The sequence below is a fragment of the Megalops cyprinoides genome, chromosome 16 (genome assembly GCF_013368585.1).
Source record: "Megalops cyprinoides isolate fMegCyp1 chromosome 16, fMegCyp1.pri, whole genome shotgun sequence".
In the NCBI taxonomy this organism is placed as follows: Eukaryota; Metazoa; Chordata; class Actinopteri; order Elopiformes; family Megalopidae; genus Megalops; species Megalops cyprinoides.
In genome coordinates this window covers 9,886,857-9,912,642 of record NC_050598.1, presented here as the reverse complement: position 1 = coordinate 9,912,642, position 25,786 = coordinate 9,886,857, and the positions used below count along the sequence as shown (strand labels likewise).

The 25,786-nt window shown below is 45.9% G+C and overlaps 1 protein-coding gene across 1 annotated transcript; it reads right to left on the bottom strand.

The window, feature by feature from the left end:
- Positions 1–390: 390 nt before the first annotated feature.
- rnf145a (ring finger protein 145a) lies at positions 391–25,566 on the bottom strand. The gene is made up of 11 exons (XM_036548991.1): positions 25,385–25,566; positions 21,859–22,073; positions 12,077–12,185; positions 10,219–10,310; positions 7,176–7,411; positions 6,243–6,418; positions 4,941–5,081; positions 4,453–4,635; positions 3,761–3,908; positions 2,706–3,062; positions 391–1,696 (listed from the first exon to the last, which is right to left on the bottom strand). The coding sequence occupies exons 2-11, from the start codon at positions 22,040–22,042 to the stop codon at positions 1,208–1,210; spliced, it is 2,115 nt and encodes a 704-aa protein (XP_036404884.1). The 5' UTR covers positions 22,043–22,073; positions 25,385–25,566; the 3' UTR covers positions 391–1,207.
- Positions 25,567–25,786: the final 220 nt, after the last annotated feature.

Here is a 25,786-nt window from a genome sequence, read left to right as displayed (position 1 = left end):
AATCCACAACGCATGTGACATAAAATAGGTGGGTTTTGTTTGGGGAAGCATTTGGGAAACACTCAGCTATGGCTGAGTGAGTGGCTCAAAAAATATATAGGTGGTATAATTGATATGAACGTGAACCTACATGAAACCATGGAAGGAGGAGAAGTGGTAACACTTAAGAAATCACGTTGGAATCATAATGCTAACAGCGCTGAGAAACATTAAATACAAATCTGAAAAATGAAGTCCTCTCGTGCATTGATCTTTCCTATTACTCACGTGGAACATTGCGATATTGAGGGACAGCACAGAGGTTACACCTGCAAGAGGTAACATTAGATGTGGAAAAAAGATCTCAACAACAGCTCAAACCGTCACTTTAACATGTGAATCCCACTCCCATTCGCCTTCCAGTATTAACGATAATTTAAATGTCACACTGTTTATAATTGAAGTCAGTGGGCTAACTAGACTGTAGCAAAGAGCAGTCACCTCTAAATCCGGCTTTATTGCAAAACAGACTGATGATTGATGTACGTTTCATTTTTCCACCTCTTTACAAATGCCACTTGATAACCAGATTGATATCACAGTGATTAGTGTGAGCCTTAAAACCCTGCCACAAATTTTTTGTAAGCCTCTCTGGATAGGAGTGCCTACCAAGTGAATAAATGCAAATGCAGTCATTTCTCACAATTTATGATCACTTCTAATTAAAACGCACTGGAAAGATTTGGCTCAGAGTTATCACTGTTTCATGAGTGGGCATGAGAAACATTCACTCACACAGTAAAATTCAATACCGTCTGTGGTAAATGTTTTTCACATTGAGTTTTTCTGTTTCACTGCGGTTGAATGGGACTCTCAGACATTACACCAGGCCTGAAAGGTCCATGTCAGTACACTTACTCAGAGGGAGCAACTGAGGGTGAGTGAAAGTTCCTTTTGTGGATAGGGATACCCTCGACCATGTGACTCAGTGCCATTCTGTCTGTGTTTAGTGAGCAAAAATACAGATTGGGACGCAGCCAGTGTAGAGGGTGTGGTAGGGGAAGAGTAGGTGAGGTATGGTGAAGGTAGGTGTGGAAATGTGTGGAAGGGTCTGAAGGACAAAGTGGCAGGAGGGGGGACAACATTTACTCAATGACCTCAAACCCAGGAAAGTTTTATTTGCAGGGGCAGCTCTGTAGGCGGGGTGAACTTGGCTGCTGACACGGCCTCACAGCTGGAGGTCAGGAGCGGTGGGAGGGCCAGGCCCAGCTGGGAGAGGGGTGCATGGGGGCTGTCCACTGCAGGGGCCTGCCTGGCATTCTGACATGGGGGGAGGAGCTTGCCGTTCCCAGCACCCTCTGTCCACTGACCGTCCGTCCTCCAACTCGGGGTCTGGGCGTGGGGCTGGGGGTAGAACCGTGTCTTCCTGCTGGGCACCCGGTTCAGCCTGGGAGACAGGATCAACCTCTCCCGGGCTCTCAGCGTTCCCCTGGAACCCAGAGACATCCGGTTCCACAGACCCCGCCTCCTCCTGGCTCTGATTGGGCAGTGGGGGCTGGGGCGTGTCCTGGGCAGGCGTGGCGGAGCTGCCGGGCGGGGGCTGGCTCTTGAGCTGGCTGTGGCACAGGGGACAGGTCTCCTGCACATACAGCCACTTCTTGAGGCACCCGGCGTGGAAGAAGTGGCTGCAGGGAGTGATCACGGCAGATGTCATGTCCTGCAGAGGGCGACAGAGAGACAATGTGTTAACATCCTGCTGATTCAGGACCTGCTGCAAGTCTGCACCACTCAGCATATTCTGATTTACAGCCAGCATGATTAGTAGTATGTCTGTACAGAGATGGATGATGATGAAGCTTAACAGTCCCTCTCTGCTTTCATATGGAACTCCTATGTATAATAAGCAGATGACTCCAGTATGTACAGCACCTACTCTGCATAACTGACTGCTCTAAATAACTGACTGCATCAGTGAGTCTTACATTTCATACAAATTCCAGCCAAATTTATCTGGAAGTAATAAATTGCAAATGTAATACTACATTACTTGAACATGCAGCCCAAAAATCCTCAAAAACATGAGAAATCGCACTCCATGCTGATTCCTCCACACCTCACACACACACACACACACAAACCCGAACAAACATATCACACACGCGCACACACAAACACGCACATGCACGCACACACACAGACACACACACACACACACACACAAACCCGACCAAACACGCGCACACACACACACACACACACACACACACACACACACACACACACACACACACACAGACATGCACAAACTCACACACACACACACACGCACACACGCACATACACATGCACGCACACAAACCCCAACACACACACACACACACATACAGACACACACACACACACACACACACACACACACACAGACATGCACAAACTCACACACACACACACACACACACGCACATACACATGCACGCACACAAACCCCAACACACACACACACACACATACACATGCATGCACACAAACCCCAACACACACACACACACACACACACACACACACACACACACACACACACACACACACACACACACACACACACACACACAAACATACACACAAACATACACACACGCACACACACACACACACACACACAAACCCGAACAAACATATCACACACACGCACACACACGCACACACACGCACGCACGCGTACGCGCCTGGTAGCAGATGGCGCAGATGTCGTTGTGCTGCTGCAGCTGCTGGCAGGTGGCGGTGGGCATGCTCTTGATCTTGTTGACGGCGTCTCTGCGCAGCAGGAAGCTCTGCCAGCCCAGCTGGGCGCGCAGCCACACGTTGTAGTAGGAGTGGATGAAGATGATGGTGGAGCCCATGACCGTCCACTCGCCGAAGAGCGTCTCCGACACGCCGTAGGCCACCACGCACAGCGCCACCAGGAACTCCAGCAGCCGGTACGTGCCGTTGACGTAGTAGATGACGTCGTCCATGTTCTCCACCGGCTCCTTCCTCCACTCCTCCACCATGAACAGCACGTAGATGAGCAGCGTGCCCAGGACCTGCGGGAGAGGGACGGGTTTGGCCGCTGCGATCATCGCAAGCACAACGTCTCGCATCGACATCATCAGAACTGGCACCACGCCGCTTCTAAATAGCTGCGCTTAGATTAAGTTATGGGCACAGAAATGGCAATAGTGCTGATGGCAATCTCGTGCATTACCACTTCTCCACCTGCACCGCACTGTACGCAAGGAAATCAGAGCTCCACTAGGGGGAGCCATTTCTCTAAGATGGCACAGCGTACACAGCTATAGGCATGGGGTTTACCATACTGGAGCAAGTGATGTTTTTTTTTTTTTTTTTTTTTTTTTTTTTTTTAAACAAGAGACAAGAAAACCGCTGATCTAAAGCCAAAATGAGACGTATAGAGAGTAGAAATAATATCTACAAAAAAATAACAAGGTGAAGAGATGGAGCTATGGAGATATCTCAGGTGTGTAGCTTTTATATTTGTAAGGCAACTGCAGGAAATTCTAACAATCACTCCTGGGTTCAAAAACAGGACAGAGCACACTCAGAGATAACTCTCTGTGGTGTGTATTCAGTGTCTGAAGAAGTATATATGCAGAGTTAAATGGAGATGGTCTCTAAGGTGTGATCCATACTTTATGTCATCCATACTTTAAGCAGAAATATAGATTCATATTTAAGGAAATACTGAGAGTTAAGGGGAAGAGCTCTGAGGTGTGTCCAGTACCTGCAGAGAGGTGAGAATGCTGGAAGAGATGATGATCAGGAGCCAGAAGTCCATGTGGAAGAACTGGCAGATCATGTAGGCCATGTAGGCCGGGAACACCAGCAGGAACAGACAGAGGCTGACCGCTCGGAAGTGCTTCCACAGACTCCTGCAGGAGACGGAGACAGCGGGTCACACGCTGCTCTGCTTTATCATCTCAATTACTAAAGGCACATGGCAGATGGTCATCAGCTTCAAAACGTCTTCAACATCCTTTTTTCTTTTACTGGCCCCAAGTGGTAGCATGACCTACAAAGTAAGCACTCTGACACCGACCACAAACACGCTTATCCAAGAGCATGGAACATTTGAGATACTGCCTTCAATGCACAGGACAGCTCCGTCCATAAGTGAAATCTGACAGAGTGCAATGTTTCCCTTTCAGTATTGCTAGTCACTGTGTGAATACTGGTATGATGTAAAGTAATGTTGTTCTTACAGGTCATTGTTAGGCTCTAAGAGCACAATAACAAGAGGTATGCGTGCTGCTCTTGAGGATAATTGATAGGCAGTACCTGTAGGAGAACATCACTGCTGTATTCTTAGCTCAGCATGATTGATTTTCGATGTTGATGCTAATTAAGTGCTAATGGTGTAGAGTCAGCAGGTCTCTGCTGGTAGGGTGTGATTCGGAGTCCCCTCCCGACCCATACTTGTCCCTGGAGGCCCCCAGTGCCAGCACGATGGGGTCAGCGATCTCCAGCATGGACTGAAGGATGGAAGCCACCACGATGAAGAGGATGATGCTGAGGAGGAAGGCCCGGTGGATGACCTGCAGCTCGATGAGGCCGGTCTGTACTGCCAGGATGAGCAGAGTGATCCCCTCTGTCATCCCCCTGGAGACGGAGACAGAGAGACTGGTCACACACAGCAACACTGACAACACTGGTGCTCACACACTGATGCCAATGCTGTCACTGGGAACACACTCAGTGTTCAGTGTGAATATGGCCAGACCCACAGGTGTTGTATGTGCAATGATATTCATACAATGATGATATACACAGTGACGCACTGAGACAGAATCTCTCTCTCTCTCTCTCTCACACAAACACACACTCTCACAATCTCTCTCTCTCTCTCTCTTACACACACACACACACACACACACACACACACACACAAACATGCAAACACACACCTGTGCATGGTGTTGTCGTTCATGAAGGCTCGGTAGCCCTGCAGGTAGAACTTGCAAAGAGTGAGGACGCCCAGCGCCACAAATGACACAGTGAAGACCAGGCCCAGCAGCGAGTATGGGGTACTGCAGCACTCTGCGATGCTGGAGAGACAGAGGTTTGAGAAACATGTACTAACACACAAACACACACACACAACTGCGTAGCATGGGCCCTCACTGATCCAGACTTCTGTACATCCTTATTCAAAGCAATATATATTGCCTCACACTATACATGCACAATAACTTCAGATACTGATCCACTGTTGCTCATTCAACTTGAATAGATACACTAATGCTCCATTGTGCTGGAACTTGCTCTGGATAGGAGCGTCTGCTAAATGAATGTAATGTAACGTAATGTAACGTAATGAGGCTCAGTGTTTTCAGATAACTATTACGCCACTGTGAAGAGAGAGAGAGGTGGCACAATCACTGCAGAAGGAATATGAACATGATAAGAAAACTCAAAGAGCTTTTAATAAAGGAGCGGATCACTAACTCAAGTGTTTCAGCTGGGATTTTTCACGTGCCAGCTGGGGTCTTAGTGGAAGTAGGACAATAGTATTGTTGTTTTTATTTATTTAAGGACCTAGCTATTTTTGGCTGTAGGCCAGATCAACGTTTCAGAGGCATCCTTCTTCCAGCAGCGCCTAGCATTAGCAACATTCTTTATAGACTTGGTTGCAACCTATTTTAACGTTTGTACATACTTTTATGCATTTATCCTAGCTGTAAGCAGATATGTTTAATCCGCTTCCCTCACTTGAGGAAAGGCAGAACATCTATTGATTGAAATTCAGTAGCAAGGTTGACAACAAATTAACCTAAGTTTTATTTCACATGCTGTTGTTAAATAAGTAAGTAAACGCAATTATTTTATTGAACCTTATGTCAGTGACAATTTAATTGCTCGCTTTAATGAATGCCTGTCACCAGACTAACAATTTTGTTTCGGTTTTGCTTCAGCCTCCCAGCCTTATGCTGAACATGTTTGTGCCAATCATGGTCCAGGATCAGTTATGCTGTATAGCTCAGAAAGGTTAAGCTAAGGATTTGGATTGGGAACGCTTATCATTGACCGGCACAATGGCACATTTTTAATTCTGCTGGGAAGAAGGGCAGGTCTTCTGGCCAGGAATGCTGTCATTAACCCAGTTTGTTAAAATATGTGATAACATACAAGAGAAAACTATATGAGGCCACTGTGGTACCAATTGTGATGACTAAAACAATCCCCTACCCATAAAAGTGCGCCCTTACCTGGTGAGAAAGAGGAAGAGCAGCCTCTCGCGGGATGTGGGCTGGTCGCGTGTGCTGAAGTAGCTGTAGATCTGCAGGGCGAACAGAACCAGCCAGAAGCACATGAAGAGCACCGGCAGCACCAGCTGGTTCCACAGGGACATCCCCAGCGCTAGCAGACCATACACCTCCACCACCTGGACAAGAGCGAGGGACATGGAGAGGGGTTGAGAAAAAGGAAAGAGAGAGAGAGAACAAGAGAGAGAGGAGGGGTGGAGACAAAGGGGATATAAACTAAGACTTGGTGATTGCTGCAACCAAACTATCAACAGTTAAAACCTGAGATGCGTTCAAATTCGGCAAACTGAGGCGAACGTTCCAGGTGAACGGGTTTTCTTTCAACTTTTAAATTTGAACGTTCCAGGTGAACGGGTTTTCTTTCAACTTTCAAATTTGAACGGTTTTATGTGAACATTCCAAATTGTTCGGTTTAAACTGTAATAAGATGGCGACCAACAAGGCAATTGTATTAGCTGCAGCCTCTATTATTATCGACGATTTCACAGAGGAAAACATGCTAGATGTAGTCGATTTCATATAGAGCATACATACAATCCGCTCCAACTTCAAGTTTTTCTAGGACTTTAGCAAGCCAAAGATCAGCAGGACTCAACGTAATTATCTGAAGACTTGCATTGTTCCAAACAACCACAAATTTATCGTTAGCGTCCATGTCTGTTCGCCAAGAACTACCTCCTCAGACCATTCGTGTGTGTTTGCAAAGCTTCGCAGTGAACTCAAAGCAAACGGAAAACTGTTGACAAACGTTTGCCTTTGTTTGCTAATTTGAACGCACCGCTGATGTTTGTGAAACAAGAAAAGGGTTAAAGTAGAGTGAAGTGGACTGCCTGCAGTGTGATGGGCAGGCAGGCTGCAATGTGGCGGGTCTCCTACCTGCACCAGCTCGCGGTACGCCGTCTTGGCCAGGTTGTAGGGCACTAGCAGGTTGGAGGCCAGGAAGTACAGCACCTCCAGGCCGGTGAAGATCATGGCGAAGCGGTTGACGAAGACGATGGTCTCCAGGGGCACCAGGCACAGGCGGGCCACCAGGGGGAGCAGGTGAGCCGAGAAGAGCCAAATCTGCTTGGTCTGCATGACGCAGGAGCACAGGGTGCATACCACCAGCTGGCCTGGGACACGCAGAGGGGAACACTTCACTCAGGCACGCTCAGTCAACACCAGAGACACTCTCAAAGCACACTGACTGCCAGCGCTGCTGCAGATATTAAACCGAGACACTTCAATCTAGTCTAGCAGGCATTGCCTTCACCATTAGAACAGGGACCAGGGGGACTTATGAGTCCACAAGTGCTTCTATTACTCAGTAGAAACACTGAATTCCAAACCACTTCTCATGGGTTAACAAGGCCTTAAGCACCAATTAACTCAATATGTTTGACACAAAAGTGCCTTTTCAGCGAAAAATCTCCCTTTTATTAGGGCCTGGTTGCCAAACGTGTGCATAACCACATGTGCGCTATTGCAAACCGTCGCGAGTGCGTGACATCTTCGAGAATCTGCGACGGGACACATGAGAGGAGGAACGCTTCACTCGGACGCCGTCACCGTGGAGACAACCGTGCTGACAACCGGGCTCGTCTGCCGTGGAGGCGCTGTTAATCGACCGTGGAGAGTGAAAGGGAGACGGCTCGGAAGGTCTCAAATCAAACAGAAGCACTCCACATCCATTACGGAAAAACCAGCTCACTTGCTCTGACGTGGCGCACCATGGTCAGATTTTCCAGCGGGCATGCCAATTCCGCAACGGGATTAACAAAAGGTGTGCCCTGCGCATAATTTAATTCCTTTAAATACTTGTTTTTTTTTGTCACAAAACAACAAGTAGCCTTGTTACTCTTAGCAAGCATAGGCCCCCTTTTCCAAAAATCCAAAATCCTTTTCCAAAAATACGCTTTTGATGTTTCACTTCTTTCTGGTTACTCGACCAAGTGGCACTCCTGCTTTTCATTTTGAAACAAATTAGACTATTAAAAGTAACCTGAATGCCCTAAAACACATTAATTAGGTTAGCCTATCTGCTAATGGGCAGGGCACCTTGTCTAAAATAAGATAAGAAGCCTTCTAAGGCTTAATCAAAGGTTAAATTTCCTGAAACTATGTACATTATTCACTTTGATTTAAATATACATATATCAGGACACTTTCAAAGAGGTTACTGCCTGGGCTCAGATCGAGCCAAGCGTAGGGCTCATATTTAAAATCATGTGTCAAGCTGAATTGTGGGAGCTGCGTGGGACACCGCACGGCATGTCTCGTTCCATCGCTGTCCTCAGATGTTGATCTGACATCGCCGAGGCGTCTGACGCGGCCTGTCAGAGAGAAGCCGGCGCGTTCCCTTCAGAGCGAACATCACACGGGAGCGGACGGAAGAGCGAATCTTTTCTAACCGATGAAGACAGGATGTTACCCCCCCCAACAAAAAACACCCCACCTGCTACACAGTGTCAGTGAAGTGTCCAGAAAAGTGTCTATTCTCTCCTGAATGTTAAACTGCTCCCAGAGAAGAATAAACTATACATCCTGAGAGCTATTCATTGTGTAAATGGAGGTCAGCACATTCCACAGGCTTCCTATTCACAACAATGAGAGGCACAGAGCACTCCGGTTACTTCCCCTTCCTATCCAGCTCAGCAGCTGACCCCGAATCACGCTCTGGGAGTCCCACTATATTTAGTAGAAGGACCAACAGGTTCTGCAATATAAAACCAGTGGCATATAAAGACAGTTACACCCACCTTTGAAACTACTGTCATGCTTCTGACAAAGACACAAAAAAACCCTTCAGAGGTAACAATTGGGCTAGAAACTATAGCCTGTCTGAAAAGGTTTTTAGCAGAAATGAAAGTAGGCAGAAAGACACTTTCTCTCCAGCTTGCGCTCTCGCTCCTCCACTGAGCCTGTAGCTTCTCCCCCACTCAAAGACTCTAATTACCCTGCAAGCGCTGTTAATTAGCTGCTGCGGGTCCTCTGCAGATAATGACGGCCCCTGGAAGAAGGCAGCGGCAGGCTCAAGTTGCTGCGCGGCCCGCCTCCCTGCGTGACCCCGTTCCAAAACCTCCAGGAGAGGATTTCAGCTACGTCGGCCACGGGAAGGCGAGAGAAACTTCACAGTGCAGAGGCACTGCTGACACTCAGCTGAGAGCCTGCCACGGCACCATACTTTCCGGGAGAACTCTTCTCTCGCTGACCTCACCGAACAGGCGTCGTTGGGGACGTTTCTAAATCTTGGCCCTGGGTGCCCACATTGTTTTTCCTTCTAGCCGGGCTGGATTAATTTGCTTTGACTGAGATGCTAAGTAAATACTGATCTGGGGCTGGCGCGGTTTCACAGTTAGTTACGATAAATCCCTTCAGAACCAGAACACTTTGCTGGAGGTGTCTGTGCTAATGCTTAAAAGCAATGCTTTGTTCTGTTTAATATTTATGGATGTTCCCTCTAAAAATTTGAACTGGCCAATTCAATGAAGCAAAGTTAGTTGATTACTGTCCCTATAAAACTGAATGAGTTGAACTGCTACTTATTATTATTCATGTTCAATGTGAATATCAGCAAGAAATATTACATTTACATTTATTCATTTGGCAGACACTTTTGGCAGAATAACGCAGAATAAATATGATCACCATGTTTAACATAATGGTATACCTCATGACCTTATTGTCATTCAGCAGATTCTCTTATTCAGAACGTCTTATTCTCTTATTCAGAACGTCTTTTATTCAGAATTGTCATTCAGCAGATTCTCTTATTCAGAATATCTGTATCCTATGCCTACCTGTCAATCTCTGGTTCTTAAAGGTGTATCCCAGTCAGAGGTGACGCACTCTGTGAAGTTCAGGTATGATCCAGGTAAAATGAGGGAGTGTTGACTGAGTTACGTTACTGTTTGAGCTGAGAAACAGGAGAGGTACTCACAGACGAGGGCGGTGGTGAAGCGATTCATGGACAGCGGCTCCAGATAGAGCGGCCCCTCGTACCCAGACTCCAGCTCACTGCGAACGTAGTCCCTGAAATCGAGAACGCCCCCGCCATTAGCGCCCCCCTCCTTTGGATAACCATGACAACAACAATACTGACCCCATCTGTGGAAACACGCGACCTCATGCCTGGTGCAGTCCTACACGCACACCCCTACACCCTTCATTCAGACCACCTTAGCTCATCTTTGCTTATAAATCATTTTATGTGGTATAAGACAATCCATAGACGAAATATAAACTCCCTTGTCTAACCACATGTTCTTGCCCCAGAGTACATTGGTATTGATAATGTCTACGACTCTATGTTTGGCGGTACTGCATTTCATTTATGAGCTGCCAGCCCATTTTGTCAGTCTTATTATTCTATCATTTCAGTAGGTTCCTGTTTGCTATCCCTTCAATAAAGAGCCTCCCTCACACTCCTCTGTGAGCAGAGATAAGGGCTGACCTGAGAATTAGTTCAACATTAAAATTTCAACACCTGGTGCCTCAACTTCTGTTGTCTGGATGCTGCGGACATGTTTTGTAACCATGAAATCGATACAACATTTTCATTTAATTTTACTCAAGCTGTTGAATGAAAGCACAGTTCCCATGAAGGTATCAGAAACTGTCACATACAGGCTAACACTACATTTCCTTCCTCTTCTCTGCCTGTACACGAAAGATAAGGACAACATCCCCTTTGAATCATTCATTTAACAGTGTAAATACTGAATTTCAATAGGGCATTCCTGAGCCCTGGTCACCCCATGAATATGTATCTGGTCATTCTTTTCACACTGTTTATCCAAAATTTATTTTTATCCTCCATTTACCTTCAGGTATGAAACATTTTAGGAAAACCCATCCTTCAAGGTTACAATAACAAAGAGCATCACAAAAACTTCAGCACTAGACTCAAATAACACACCCCCTCTCACACATTAACATATAAACACACAATCTCTCTTAGCTTTGTACTCCTCCCCTCTCTCTCTCTCTCTCTCACACACACACACACACAAATACACACACAAACACACACGCAAACACACACGCAAACACACATTCACACAGAATCCAGGTTTATAAAACTTGGTAGATCCCCCCAGAGTTTTCACCAGGAATACCACGGTGGCTAGGTGTGTGTTGTGACTCTGCCATAATGGCTTTTACACGCTCTGGAGGTTTTAATTGGCCTATGTGGTGCCTGCGAACCCAGTAACGCAAGAGCAGAGAGGAGATAAAAGCTCCCTCTCAACTGGAGGCAACGCAGCTGCCTGTCAAAGGGCGGGCGGCCTGTACATGGTTACACTGGTCACTTCTGGTCCTGGGTGAGCACAGATTAACATCAACTACTCACCCTGAACTGTTCAGGACTGACCCATTTACTCACTGCCAATCATCCAATGCTGTTTTCCAGGCCTCTTAGCCACTGGCTGTGAGTACAGCCCATTTCCAAGTAGAGCAGCCCGGCTGTTATACCACTGGGCACAGTATTTAACCTTAATTCTGCATCCTGTTACATAAATGCATCATTCATAAATGCAGGTTATGTATGTCAGCTTGCATAAGGCCTCATATAAAGCGGTACATCCCGTATGGGAATTTGAAGTTTTCTTCAGTCAGCTATTATCTCTGGGTTAACCATTGTGGCTCTAAGTCTCTTGCTGACATTTTGAAAAGTGGCTGTCAGTGAAGTCCCCTGCTTTAACCTGTACACGCAAAGATGGTGACCCTGCCTACAGGACAAAAAAACAAAACAAAACCAAAAAAACACTGCAGTCTGTAGCTGTGATGCTGGCAGTTACCTGGAGATCTGATGTCCGGCGAAGAGCAGCAGAGCCGTGAGGACATACAGGTAGAGCTGGACCAGGTGCTGTCGAGGCAGGGTCAGGAGCACCACGCTGAGGATGTAGCCTGCAAGACACAGCACAACACGTCAGCAAGCAACAGGACTGAAAAGCACCGAGGGCTCTGCTGTTAGCGGTTAGCGTGTACATCTACATAGAGCCTAAAACGGAAATTCGGCACACCGGAAAAAGCCAGTAGGTACAGATGTACTCAGTTAATATCATGTTGCATAATACGACAATCCTCAGCTGCACGTGTTATTTATTTTTCCTTTTCAAAATCACTCGCCACACAACACTAGTTTCAATCTTAAATAAACTAGTAACATCAACAGGAAGAACTCTTACTGTCACCTAGCTAATTATAGCTATATATATATTGTTACCCATTAGGTGTATAGTTCTAAACTAAGTGATTTAACCAATAATAAAGTTAGCTTTTTTCTTTTCCCTTTCAGTTCTCAATGTGTTATTAATGTTACTGGAGGTGGACTCCTCCCTCTCACAGCAGCCTCTTCCTGGGGCTGTGTGTGAGAAGAGTCTCTCACTGCTTGTGGAGTGTGTGTGGGTGTGTGAGCCCGTCTGTGCATGCCCCTGTTTTGAGCAGCCATATGTGTGGCTGCGGGAGAGAGTGTGTGTGTGTGTGTGTGTGTGTGTGTGTGTGTGTAAGCATGTGGGTGGCTCATGAGTGTGTTTGTGTGTGTGCATGTGTGTGTGTGTTTGGAAGCATGTGGGTAGCTCATGAGCGCATTTGCGTGTGTGTGTGTATGTGTTTGGGGCAGCATGTGGGTAGTCTACGAGAGCATGTGTGTATGTATGTGTGTGTGTGTGTGTGTGTGTGTGTGTGTGTTCTCTCTTAGAACATGGCTCTTTGACGTGAGCAGATGATTAAGGCTGTGCTCGGTGCAGATTAATCCTTCCTGTCTGCGCAGAGATGGCTGGCCGATCCTTCCTGTTACGTAATCCTCGGTTATATTTAGCGGGCCTCCTCACCTGCGAAAGCTCATGACAGTTGCTCATTTAGCTGCGCACCGTGTAGCATTGCGGACCGGAGCAGGGGCTACGGATCGAATGGGCCAGGGCAGAGCCTGGTCCCCCTCCACAGAACACAGAGCAGAGGCTTGAGTATATCTATGAGGTAGCAGGGGCTTTATGTAACTGACTGTGACAGAAAGTGCACTGAAGCGAGTCCACTTCTCCACTCCTCACTTCACAGGTCTGAACAGTTGGTATCAATCTGACCACTCATCAGCAAGCGTGCACTCCAGGTCATTCTCTTCAGACCCGGCTACGCTTTCCCTCTGAAAGACTCCCTGGAATGCAATGCTGACACCACATCTAGAAGTGGGCACTTTAAATACCCTGCTGATTTGTGCCTCAGGTTCCAGAAATGAGCGTACGGATGAAAATAAGGCAAAAGGGGGTTGGTAAAGGGGTGGCTGGGATCAGGAGGGACGGAGGGAGCTGGGAGGAGGCGAGAGCCAAGAGGGAGAGCTATTAGAGTAGAACGGGTGCGGGGGAAAGGGAAGCAGCCAGGTAGGAAGAAGAAGAGAGGGAAAGAGAGGAGGAGGAGGAGGTGGTGGAGGAGGAAGAAGGAGGGGGCGGAGGAGGGGACGGAAGGAGGGGCCAGACGATCTGCATGCACGGCAGGACTCGCTGAGGAGAGTGCACTGAGGCCATGAGGAGAGACCAACTCCGCAGGGCTCTCAGACGCTCAGACTCACACTCACACTCCACACAGCTGCCAGCCTTCCCCTCTAATGAACCCGCTTGACTGCAGTCATTCTGCCGCGGGAAGCACAAAGCCTGCGAATGAAAACACTTCCAGGCTGAGGCTGCTAACAAATGGCCTAATCGTTGATTCATTCTATAGTCCTTACTTACACCAATACTTTCAGACCCTGCACATTTAATAACTTATTTAAAGGCTGTGGTTTTACCTTGGTGATTCATGTTGGGCACATTATTAGGGGGGCAGGAGACTGGTCCATACTTAGACACAATCTCCTGCCCCGCACTTGGATCTGTTATGACTCTCCGCAGATCCTGAAACTCTGCTACAACTCTTAAAGGTGAAACACCTAGGCAAGCTATCCACATTCAATGGTTTCTGACCTGCTTTCACAGTTTTGGATTAATCTGGTTCTTGCCACACACACACACACACACACACACACACACACACACACACACACACACACACACACACATACACACATACACACACACACACACATTACTGGTACACTCAGATAGCTCTGAGCCGAGTCCTGAAATCGACTTGCTACAGTGTTGAGTTCAATTCTCATTTTTCTGCATCCGACAGCACTGCCACTTGAGAAGCCAATTTCAAATTTGGAGAGGGACTTAAGAACTGAAGAGCCCGCACTCATAAGCTGAAGAGCTGCGACGAGGGCAAAACTGAACAGTTAGAGACGATGTGCTGGATTCTGAGAAACTCGACAGCACTCGACAGCCAGCTACTGCCCAAAGCAGCAGCGAGGCAGAGCCTACCATCTGATTGGATGTTGAATGGGGTTTTTGCACCCTGTTTTCTGATTTCTATCCTGCCTTGGCTTGCCCTCTATCTGACTGCACTTCACCTCAAGCATAGCTACACGGGCGGCAAGCGCTCATCTCTGCTGAAGTTAAAAGTGAGGGGGAGAGTGGGGAGGAGAAAGACTGCTGTAAAACAATGCCTTTGCTCTCCCCAATGAACTGAGTGAATAGATGAATTCATGTTGTGCAAGACTTGTACATGCTGGAGCAGCCGTCATGTATGGTGGCCTCGGAGAGTCAGGATTCAGGTCATAGCATTCTTACTATGCAGTGAAAAGAGCTTGTGCACCAAGTGTAGTGTCTGGAAGCCTGTCTACTGCAAAGGTTCACCTCAAGCTTTTTAACAATCTGCATTGCTTATCAGGAGTTGAATAACATATTTAAAGGAGTGATTCAGTGAAACTACATAGGAATGAGATCAAACAGCTTGTGACAGCACAAACGTACTACAAATAAACAATAAGTCACCCCAGTAATATCCATGTCATCCTGCTTTGGCTGAAAGATATTGGAGTGGTTATTTGAGATTTGTTGTGCAAGATGATTTACTCTTTTGCCTTGTTAAGGCAAGTCTTCTTTCAGTCATACAATAAAGAGCATACCAGAAAGCTAAGGATTTTTTTCCTCACTGGGTGACGCAAGATGCTGTCACTGTCTCATTCAACAGATTGTCCAAAAGAGCAAAAGGAAGTATATTACCTTTCAACCATTTCTGCTTACGTTCCTTCGTCTTATCCCCCAACAAAGCGAACTGAAAGAGGATATTCAACGTGTCTGTCAGGAGTTAGCTCTTCATTCAGCCCTATTTTTCAGCCTTACTTCATGGTTTCAGGATGGTCTGGATAGCCAGTGAACACACAAACACCCCTGCAGGCCACAGGGACTACCGAAGAATCACCAAAAATCTTCACTCAAAGAAGCCTTGAGTCATATACACTCTTTCACTCAAGGTCACCAGGAATGCTTCTGCTAAGGACTACCCCACCTCAGCTCTGCACATCACCTGCAGTGGCCAGGTTAAAAACCTGTCACTAACACGGACATCCATGAAGATGAACGTGTGCGTGCATGCACATACACATGCATCCCAAATGCACACTAAAGGATTCAATGCAACAAAGTAGGGTGTTCAATATAAGGCTGCAGAGCCGGAAACACAGTTTGGCCATTTCGTCCTCTGGCACCACATCTGTTACAGATGGGAGATGGAAACTCAGCAATCCCCTGCCACAGTATTCGAGCAGATTAAATATTTAATGGTCAGAGAGTGAAAAGAAAGTTAATTAGAGGCCGATGAGGTGCGCCTGCCAACAAGTTAATGGGTGCAGCTTCCGAGCTTCACTCTTTCAGTCTCAGCAATACCGGGCGAGCAGAGCGGCTTAAAATTGCACCACGCACAAGTGCAGAAAGTAGGAAATCCCTGGCGCTTCTGTGCCAGATTTATGTACAGTAAAGCCATAAATGAGTTCAGACATCACAAAATGAGCATGGACAGAAAAAGAAACGAATACACAGGAGCTCCCTAAGTGAAGTGAAACCAGATGTATGGCCTAAATGCTGAACATGTGACTACAGACCGTGGCATTCCAACCCAGCCATTCGCTTCTTCTTTAATTAGCTGTGTGTGAATATTTCTAGTCTAACGGTATCAAGGTGTCAAGTATTTGCCTCCTTCTGTGTTACCTGTTCTTTTAGATGTATGGAGCAGAATAAGTTATTTAAAATCTGATTACTGCAGTTCTTCAAGAGAGTAATGACTGGGTTGTCACAAGCAGGGTCAGTCAAACTTGCATTTGGATATGTGGCAATACTCCATCAATAAAATACCACTGAAACTACAGCAACACTGGTGAAAAAAAAGAATCAATTTCAGCACTCAAACATTATTTTGACAGTGGAAGGCTGCAGCTCAGCTAGACTACGTCATGACTCACTACAGAAGTAAAAAAAATGTAGTATATTACTCAGAGGCTTATCATTTCTGCTTTCTTTGTGTATGTCTAGACTCCAGCTTCACTCTTCAGCTGTTGAACAAATGCAGGCCTGTTAGCCATTCAAGTAACACTCCCTGAAACACACACACACACACACACGCACACGCACACCCTCATGACAGACTCTCATGTACAAAATCAAATAATTTGGTGCATTTGTGCTAACTATGGAGATCTACCCCATTTACACTTAAAATAGTGTGAACAAGTGCTAAACTGTGTTCCCCAGTTACAGACCATGCACAAAGGATACCAAAATACTTACACCACGCCAACACACTTACTACACAAAAATTTAACTCTGAGCTTACTGAATTCTATCCTAAATCAGACAAAGGTTACGGTTTTTGGTATGTGATGAAAGACTCAGCTCAAGTTTCAGCATTTGTAGCCTGCTAGGTGTACCAACATGCCTGGATTTGTCAACACTCAGATATGCATGAGAACAGACCTCCAGACAGCAGAATACATTAACACAATGTGGCTTGATCATTATAACCATCAGTGCAGACACCCGCCTTATCTGCTTTTCTAGGAAGCCAACATATCAAACACTTGATTGCTGAAATCGAGAGTGTTGTAGGTTAATGAGCTCCCTCACCATAATCAATGAAGCAGCAAAGGGCACAGTACATCTGTCTGGACCCAGTGACACTTGTGTTAACAGATTTCCCAGCTATTTTCCATTGTGAATGCCTTGCACTCACCTGTTACAAAGCTCTTTCCTGGCTGTCGACATTCATCTTCCCAGGCCTTTCAGTTATAACACGACACCAGTGAGTTCTAACAGTCCGATGGTGATTACAGCAGTTGGTTTACCCCTTTTTCATTGGTGTGGGGAAAAATGGAACCAAATCTTTACTGACACACCATCCCTCAAGGTGCAGACTTGTTGACTTCATCATTCTGACATTACCCACAATAGGGTTATGAGCAAATGATACCACCACAAGGACATTCATTTACTTTTTAATCCGGCTGTTCAATGTTTCTGCCTTTAGAAATGTCTTGTTCTGTAGACTCCTATCTAGACAGCAGTGTTGGAGATTTTTGTATTGGGGGGAAGGCGGGACTTGTTATTTCTTCTGTCTGCTAATGGAGGAGCTAATGGGTGCAGTGAAAGTTGAAAAATTCCTTTGAAAAATACCTAGAGGAAAAAAATCAATGAGACTTGCAATAAAAATGATGTGGCACATTAACCCGATTATTGGACTTTTGATGTTGATGTTTCTGAAAGTGTGGTGTTACTCTCATCCCAAGCACAGACCACTACCCTCCTATGTGAGGAGATGATTTGCCTCCTTTGAGATCCAAGGGGAAAAGATCCTCTCTGACGGAACATGATGACCACAGATGTGAACTACAGTAAGAAAATGAGTGTCTGATCCACTGCCATGCAGTGGGTATACAGCTGTGACCACACCTCTGTGGTAAGAGAAGAATGAAGCATCAGGTGCAAGTTTCTTTTCAGCATGGCACATGAAACACACGGCTGATCAACGCCGCCATCGGCAGTTTCAGCGGTGCTTATATCCGCAGCTGTCCACGGCTGTAACCTGATTTGAGTATGGACGACAGCACTGCTGCTGTGAGCAGGAAACCGCTCTAGCATGCTGGGATACAGGTGTGTGGGCGGAACCTGTGCCGGCAACAGCATACAGGTTTTTCCTCTCCTAGCTGAAAATAACAACTGTGCTCAGATCGCAGCATTCACTACAATGGTGCTCAAAGTTCAGACAGGAGTTCGTGCAGAAACAGACCCTACTGTATTTCTGAAGACATCCTAATTAACATGTCATAAAATAAACAGTGTTTAACTCCTGCCTGTGGGACAAACTTGGCATTTGTCCTGTGGTCTTGGGTGCAACCAATCTTAGGTGTTTGCTGCTTCCAGCATTAAAACTAGAATACGTCTTCATTTGCTCTTAATGTATTCATTAGAGGAACCAGTCAATATGGGCTATTCATTTTTATTGTCCAAGTGGACACAAAAAGACTGCTGGATCTGTAGGTAAAGGAAGGGCACTAATAGTCTCTGTGCTGAAAATATGTCTGTTTGGACCCATATTTCAACACAGCGTGGCCCAGTGAGAGACAGGAAAAACTGTTTGATTGCTGAATTTGTTTAGGTCCCTGCTGATGTTTCTCTGATGAGCTGGTAACATACCCAGTGTCACACACATGCGGTCACTGGACAACCCACTGACACGTGGCCTTCCTGTTGTCACGGCCGGTGTCTCCAGCCAAATGCTGGAGAAAAGACCTTTGGTGTGGGCCACTGGAAATACACTCACACACACACACACACACACATGCGCACACATCCTGAGTCACACACACACACTCCCTCTACCCGCAGATAACCCATGAGCCGTGGCTTTGTGAATAGGCAGCAGATGAATCAGAGTTGATAATACGCTCCAGCTCCCCCATTCAAAGCCCAAAGCGGGATGCTTTTCTGGGATTCGCCTCCATGGCCAGGCGCCTCTCACAGTGGGCACTTTGTTTCCCTTCCAACCCCAGTCAGCAGAAATAACACAGTAAACAAACCATCAGGGAAATCACTCAATCCATCACTGATTCTCTAAATGCCCCCCGTCCCAAATAAAACAAAACGAAATAAAAATAACCATTCTACATACAGGCCAATCCCTTTATTTCATTCATTTCCTTACTTCAAAACTTCGCCGCATCGGTTGCTTGACCGGAGGGTTTTGAAGAACACTGAGGTAGATTACCTTGTACATACTGGCCAAATTGGTTGAAATGACCGTTAATGTTGTTGCAGTCACTGAGCATTTGATAACAACCTCAAACAGTCTGTCCTGCTTCATGGCAGATTGCTTTTTCAGCTGTAAAACCCACGTGTGCGGTGGTTACTGAGGTAGATGATGGTCAGTGTCCCCATTTTATATCAGTTATGTAAGTTACATCAGGAATCAGGGTTTTGTGATTCTCTGCAATTAAATGTAAAATCTAAGTAGCTGACAAGAACTAACAATTGAAGCAGTTGTGGCATGGGCAAGCTACTAATGTAACGAGCATAGAAACCACATCTATAAGAAAACCCAGGCGCCTAAGCAGCACTTATCTTAGCAATCTAGCAACAATTAGTATTTTATGCTCATTATTGATTGAGTGGGACAGTCAAGTAACCACTGTTTCTAACCATTTCAGTAAGAGCACAGATATTATAGGTAGCTACAGCTATAGCAGCAAAGAATGAATAAAGGCATCTGAAGCTGCAACTTGATCTGACTTACACTCAAAACTGTTCTACGTGACAGCTCTTTTTTAATAATTACCATTATTTTGTGGGTGGAGCAGAAAGGTAATGCAACTGTGTTAAACACAATTTAGTACAAAGGAACCAGTTGCTGACGGATGAATCCTTATTGAAAGTCGTAAGTGTGTTAATCACAAAAAAAAAAAAAACCCACAGGTTTAGAACCAGGAACCTTGTTCGCTCTGAAGCATGCTTTGATTCGCTCACCGCTGTCCTAATGGCTTCCAAGCGCTGCTGTGTCCCTAACTGCACTTCAGAAGCAATAGAGCAATAAAACTGAGCCATAATCTTGCCATAAAGTTTCTGCTCAGCAAAGGCCATCTGGCTGAGCAGGTACTACTGTTGATGGCTCCCTGTTATATATAGCAAAAATATTCAATTATTACAAACCCAACCGTGCGAAACAAAAAATTGTTCAAGAGGGCTGTAGAACAAAGTGGAGTGTTCCGTCTCCTTAATGTGTGGCTTACTGGGCCTATCTGACTCAGGCTGAAAGAAGCTGTCCTTTCTAAGGGAACTTAGCATGCACCTCCTATTACTTTGACTAAACCCACAATGTGACCTGCCTCCTTCACAGCTGCACTGGTGCAGCAGATCACAGCTATGAGCCTTATCTGGAGCGCCTCCTTAACCGCAAAGACGAGACATCACGAACAAAATGATATATCTGCAGGGAAAACACTTGTTATTGCAGCCCTAAGTAGGAAATGGACTCTTTCAGTGTTCGTTCCCCTTTTATGAGCTGACCTTAAAAGGCTGCGACCATGGCAGATGTCTCAGGCTATAATTACGGTTTTAATGACCGCATGCCCTTCCTGCTCGAGTCCAAAGCCCCAGCAGCACCCGGCGCTTCGATCACTCTCAGGCAGCCAATAAGTCACACCTTCTGCTACCGTGCTCGGTGAATTACGATTCGCTATCAGTTCGGTTGAAACGTGTTCAGAATCAGTCTGTGGTAGATTCCGTCACCTGGACTTCACTGCAGTAGCACAGGTGAGATGCTGTCAGGGTACCATCTGGGATACAAGTCCACAGCAGGATGGGGGGGGGGGGGGGGGGGTTCAACGTTACCCCACTGTTCAAACCTCTGACCTCATACATAGACACAAATCAAGATGATGGTTTATGTGCATACAATTGCCAAAAGTCAGTAAAATCTTTATTTTAAATATAGAATTCTTTGTAATGAGTTTCCACAGCTGCATAGAGAGGAGACAAACTGTGGAGCGAGTTGCTGAAGTAAAAAGAGACTTCCTCGTGGTCAGTCAAGCTGCCCCGCCCCAGTCATAACTGTTACTAGCTCTGCTGCAGAACGCCTAATCTCTGTGCACAGAAAAACGGCTCTTCTCTCTTCTCTTCACGAAAAAGATAAGAGGTGGGGACAAAGAAGTGTCTGTTAAGACTGTCCACATCCAAACAGAGATAAGCCATTTCCACATTTCCTGCCTCCCTTCTCAAATACATGACACACACACAGTCTAAGTTACCTCTAAGGAAAGGGCACAGCCATTTTACAGAGACAACACTTTGCTGTTTGTAGTGAAGACCTCCGTTGTCCTGACTTGTGTGAATTGAATTACACAGGTGCAGTCTTATGACTCCATGCGTCCTCACATGGTTCTGACCCACTCCCAACACCACAGAGTCTACATTTTCTTGGGTAAGTATCAAACACTGCATGAAGCCATGATGAAGCCATGGTGTCACTATACATTTTACTATTTAGCTAGCTGTAGTAAGGAAAAAGAATTGCGCACATATGGAAAACAGTAAAAGATAGCTAATGTACCACATCGACCTCATCATCCTCATGTTCAACGTCCATTTAAACTACCAGCCTCAATCAACCGACCTCACACCCCTGAGAGAGGCCCGCGGTTCCCGGGACAGAGGACACTCACCCACATAGTGCAGGTAGAGGGCCAGGTACTTGTACTGGAAGAGGGGGTTGTTGCTGAGGCTGCTCCGCTGGATCTTCTGGAAGAAGGAGCTGACGTCCCAGCGGTACAGCACGTCCAGCAACATGATGCTGGGGACCCGCAGCCCCACGTTCAGCACCGCCTCCAGCTTCTCCTTCAGAGCCATGGGGCCCGCGCTTCACTGCGCTCAGTACAGACTGCGGAGGGGACAGAGAGACAGGGGTTACAGGCGGATTTACATGCCAGGTGGGGTGACACTGTAACCAAAAAGGACTTTCAAATGAGCAGAAGTATAAAAGGCCAGTGTGTATGTGTTTGTGTGTATGTAAAAATATTTTATGTCTGTATATATATGTATATATATACACACACATAAAACTATGCTGTGCAAGAGTATCTGCTGTCAAACAACAATAACAATGCACTCTTGAAGTGAGTAACACAATTCAACATAAACAGCATGATTACAATACCTTGTCCAGCCTTCCTTCCTAAAACTGACTACACCACAAACCTCCCCAGAGCCTTTCAAATCGAATCTGAGAGCGGGAGGTAGGGGGCATGTGTGTCAGTTCAGAAACAAATGATCAAAGCAGCACACTGTCACCCGCTGCAGTGGTGGGCTTTACATACTGCTCCTTCCTCCAGCGCTCTGCTTCGCAGGCATACACCCAGGGCCTCGAGAATGCATGGAATGCCTCTGGCTATTCATCCCCGCTGCACAGCTCATGCCTCATTATGATTGGTGGACCAGCCGAGGAATGACGGGACAGGAGGTTACTGGCGTGTTAGGAGCTGTGCTGCTCACTGTGGGATATGCATTTTCTGATGTCTTCAGCTGGTGTTGGATATGGCCGAACAGTAACCTGTGTAACCGCTGCTAATCTACACACCCAAACAACTGGGTGGTCCTATTCATCAAAACATGGTTGGATATTCCAATTTGGGACAACAGTTTTCACTACTTTTTAGTCGCCTGTTGCATCTAATATTTTTAAGCCCCCTCCTCCTCAGTGGGGGCTCCTGTATTGCTTAAACCAGTGTAAGTTTGAACTGTTATGGAAAAGGTTGGGAGGGGGGACGATCATGCTCAGGCACGGTACAAGGCAACCAGGCTTAGTGTGAGTACGCCCTTAGAGGATGCTCTGACCAAAGGCTGCTTGGGGGAGATGAAGTGAAGCTGGAGATTTTCGTTCACTGGAGTGTGAAGCTGACAGAGCTGCATAAACTCTGCACAAAGAGGCAAAGGTAGGGATGCAGGGACGGTCCAATCAGTAAGCACAGAGTTCAACTTCTCTGTCGCTATGTTGTTGGCACAAAAAAAAAAAGGCTGGAACTAAGTCCACACAATATGGAGAGCAGGGACAGCTGAGATTGACATGCTGACATTTGGTCCCATTCAAAGATCTTCACCTGCCACCATTTAACCACTGAGGCAGTCAACTAGCCAAGCTCACCAGTCTGTAAATGGGAAACATAGCCAAGTGTTTGTCTTGCAGTGTGAAAGCTGCCTTAAGCCTGGCTTCTCCACCTGCTATGAATGAGGCTAGGTTTGTTTCCCCTTAAAGAACAAGGGCAGTGCTGATATTGTGCAGGAGAGAGTACAATGAAATCTGACTCTCCTTTAATTCAAGCCCTCAAGCCATGATTTAAGGCTTTCCCAGGATGGCTGAATTTCAATCTACTTTCTCACTGGAAGCTAACCACTCCCTTCCCACAACACAGTATGTAGCTACTGAAACCTGAAAGCAGATCATACCAGGTCTTACCTTATCACTACTGGAGAAATGGACCATTCTTCCAAGCACAAAAAACAGTATTGAAAGGTTGTCTTGTTTATATTTTGTAAAAGGCTGGTAATATTTAAAGTGAGCTACTGGGATAACTTCACCATAGAAAGATGTGTTGTTGTACAGTTCAAAATATTTCACTGGGGTTCCTATAGAATATTGCTTGATGATTTGTACACACAGTATTGAAAGACAATACCAGTATACTGTCTCTTGTTGGCAGGTTGCATTCATCACTATATTCCACTGCTTTCACGGTAGCTAAATCTTACCACTGAAAAGACACAGTCCATGTGGACTTTCACAGTAACGACGTAACCAATGTAACCACTGTTAGACGTTACAACTAAAACTCCACCGCAGCCCAAGAGCACTAGATAGCTTGCCAATTGTATGTTAAAACCAATTTCACATAAATCTTAACCCCTGCCTCTACAACACACATTACCCTGCAATCTTATTTATTTGGTCTTATTTATTTGTAATTATTATCTTATTTATTGCATAAAACCAGAGTTGACCTCATAGAAACATATCTGACTTGCCAGCTTTAACCATTTATAAATTAGTTAGCTGCCTATCACGTTGATACATTGTGTACTATCTGCCAAACGAAACATGAGACATCAAGAGGATGTAGTTATATAAAGGTGGAGTTCTCTGGATAATTTGCAAACCGTTATTATTGTTCTTAGAAACGTCTAGCTGTCTAACTAATTACAAAACACCTCTTACAAACAACCCACACACACCCTATTCGATGTTAATGTTAAGCCACCTGGTTTATTAAGTCTTTCATGCCCCCCTATGCCTCACAGGCAGACAAAGCTCGCGCAGGCTGCTACCCCAGTCCGTGAACTGCAGTAACCTCGCTCTCATTGAAAATTCATTGACGCCTGTGCTCAGGGCTGGCAGGCTAACCAGCGAAATAAGCTTGGAAGCTAGGTCGGTGCTTAAAAAAACGAGATTGTATCAAGAGCTCGAATTGCACGCATACCAAAGCCATTTCACTTATTTGGTAAAAACTGAAAGCTTTTAGCTATCAGTCTAGATGTTGCCACACACCGCCCGGCTGTTCTATCCATCGCCATCACCACGATTTCCCAAACGATTTAAGTGAGTCCAGACCCAACATAGGACTGGTTTTCTGTAACGTTAGTTATACACTAGCTTTCTACAATACCAACGCGCGACCTGACAAGAAAACCAATCACTGGTTTCATGCGACCGTTACACAAGAAAAGTATTAAGGTCCATATGCTAGCAACAGTGCACGCACACAGAGTAATCCATTGATCAGAATCACATTAGCTACTATATTAAAGAACACCACATTAGGTGAACGTTAACCTAGTCTTAGACAGCCAGCTAACACTGCAGCACTTACAGCGAGCCACCTATAAATTGAAAACTGAAAATCGTCTAAAACATAAACGCAATTCCCAAAGGAGAAAACAAAATCGATTATGACCTAACTAGAGATCTGTTTTTGGTGCTCAAATGAACTGCGGTAGCCCAGCTACCGATAGATGCGCCTTTCTGCTGCTGTCACTAGCCAGTGGAAAGTGTCCGTACAATCAAACAATACGATGGCTCGCTTGGTATGGTAGCGACCTAGCCATCTAGCTGCTTAGCCGGATAGACTCCTCGCTGGCCGCTTCACCGTCATATCTTTTTTTTTTTTTTTTTTCAAAACAGTGATAACAAAAATAACCCACCTGCTCGGGTAAGACTCACTTCACTCCGTTTGTCTGGTTTTGCGCAAGCTTGTCCGGTTTGTAATCAACCATTTTAGTTCGCGTGAGCGCCGCTTAACGGTTTCGGATTTGACTCAATTTCCACGGAGGGGAGACGGAAAGTCGGACTCGGCTTCATCCAACCTCGCAGCCATTACAGACGCTGTCACTGCCGCACTGAGCATGTGTATGACTGAGAGCGGATTAGAGCGCTCCGAGCGCGAAAGCGTGCCAAGTGCAAACGGAACGCTCTCCACGCTGTGCGCTGGTCGAAATCCGGTTTGACGCCTAACGTTGTCAATGGGATAACTGTTAAATGAAAGCCTTCGGTTTGAAAAATTTCAGAGTGCAGTGTATGTATTTGAATGGTTTAGGCGTCCCTAG

Bases quoted from the DNA above. Each gene is read 5' to 3' on its own strand.
- rnf145a (XM_036548991.1), bottom strand. From the start codon at position 22,042: ATGGCTCTGAAGGAGAAGCTGGAGGCGGTGCTGAACGTGGGGCTGCGG. The intron at 4,636-4,940 runs GTGTGTGTTTGC...CTCCGTCTCCAG, and splicing joins AACGACAACACCATGCACAG to GGGGATGACAGAGGGGATCA. The intron at 3,063-3,760 runs GTACTGGACACA...CCTCTCCCGCAG, and splicing joins GCATTCTCACCTCTCTGCAG to GTCCTGGGCACGCTGCTCAT.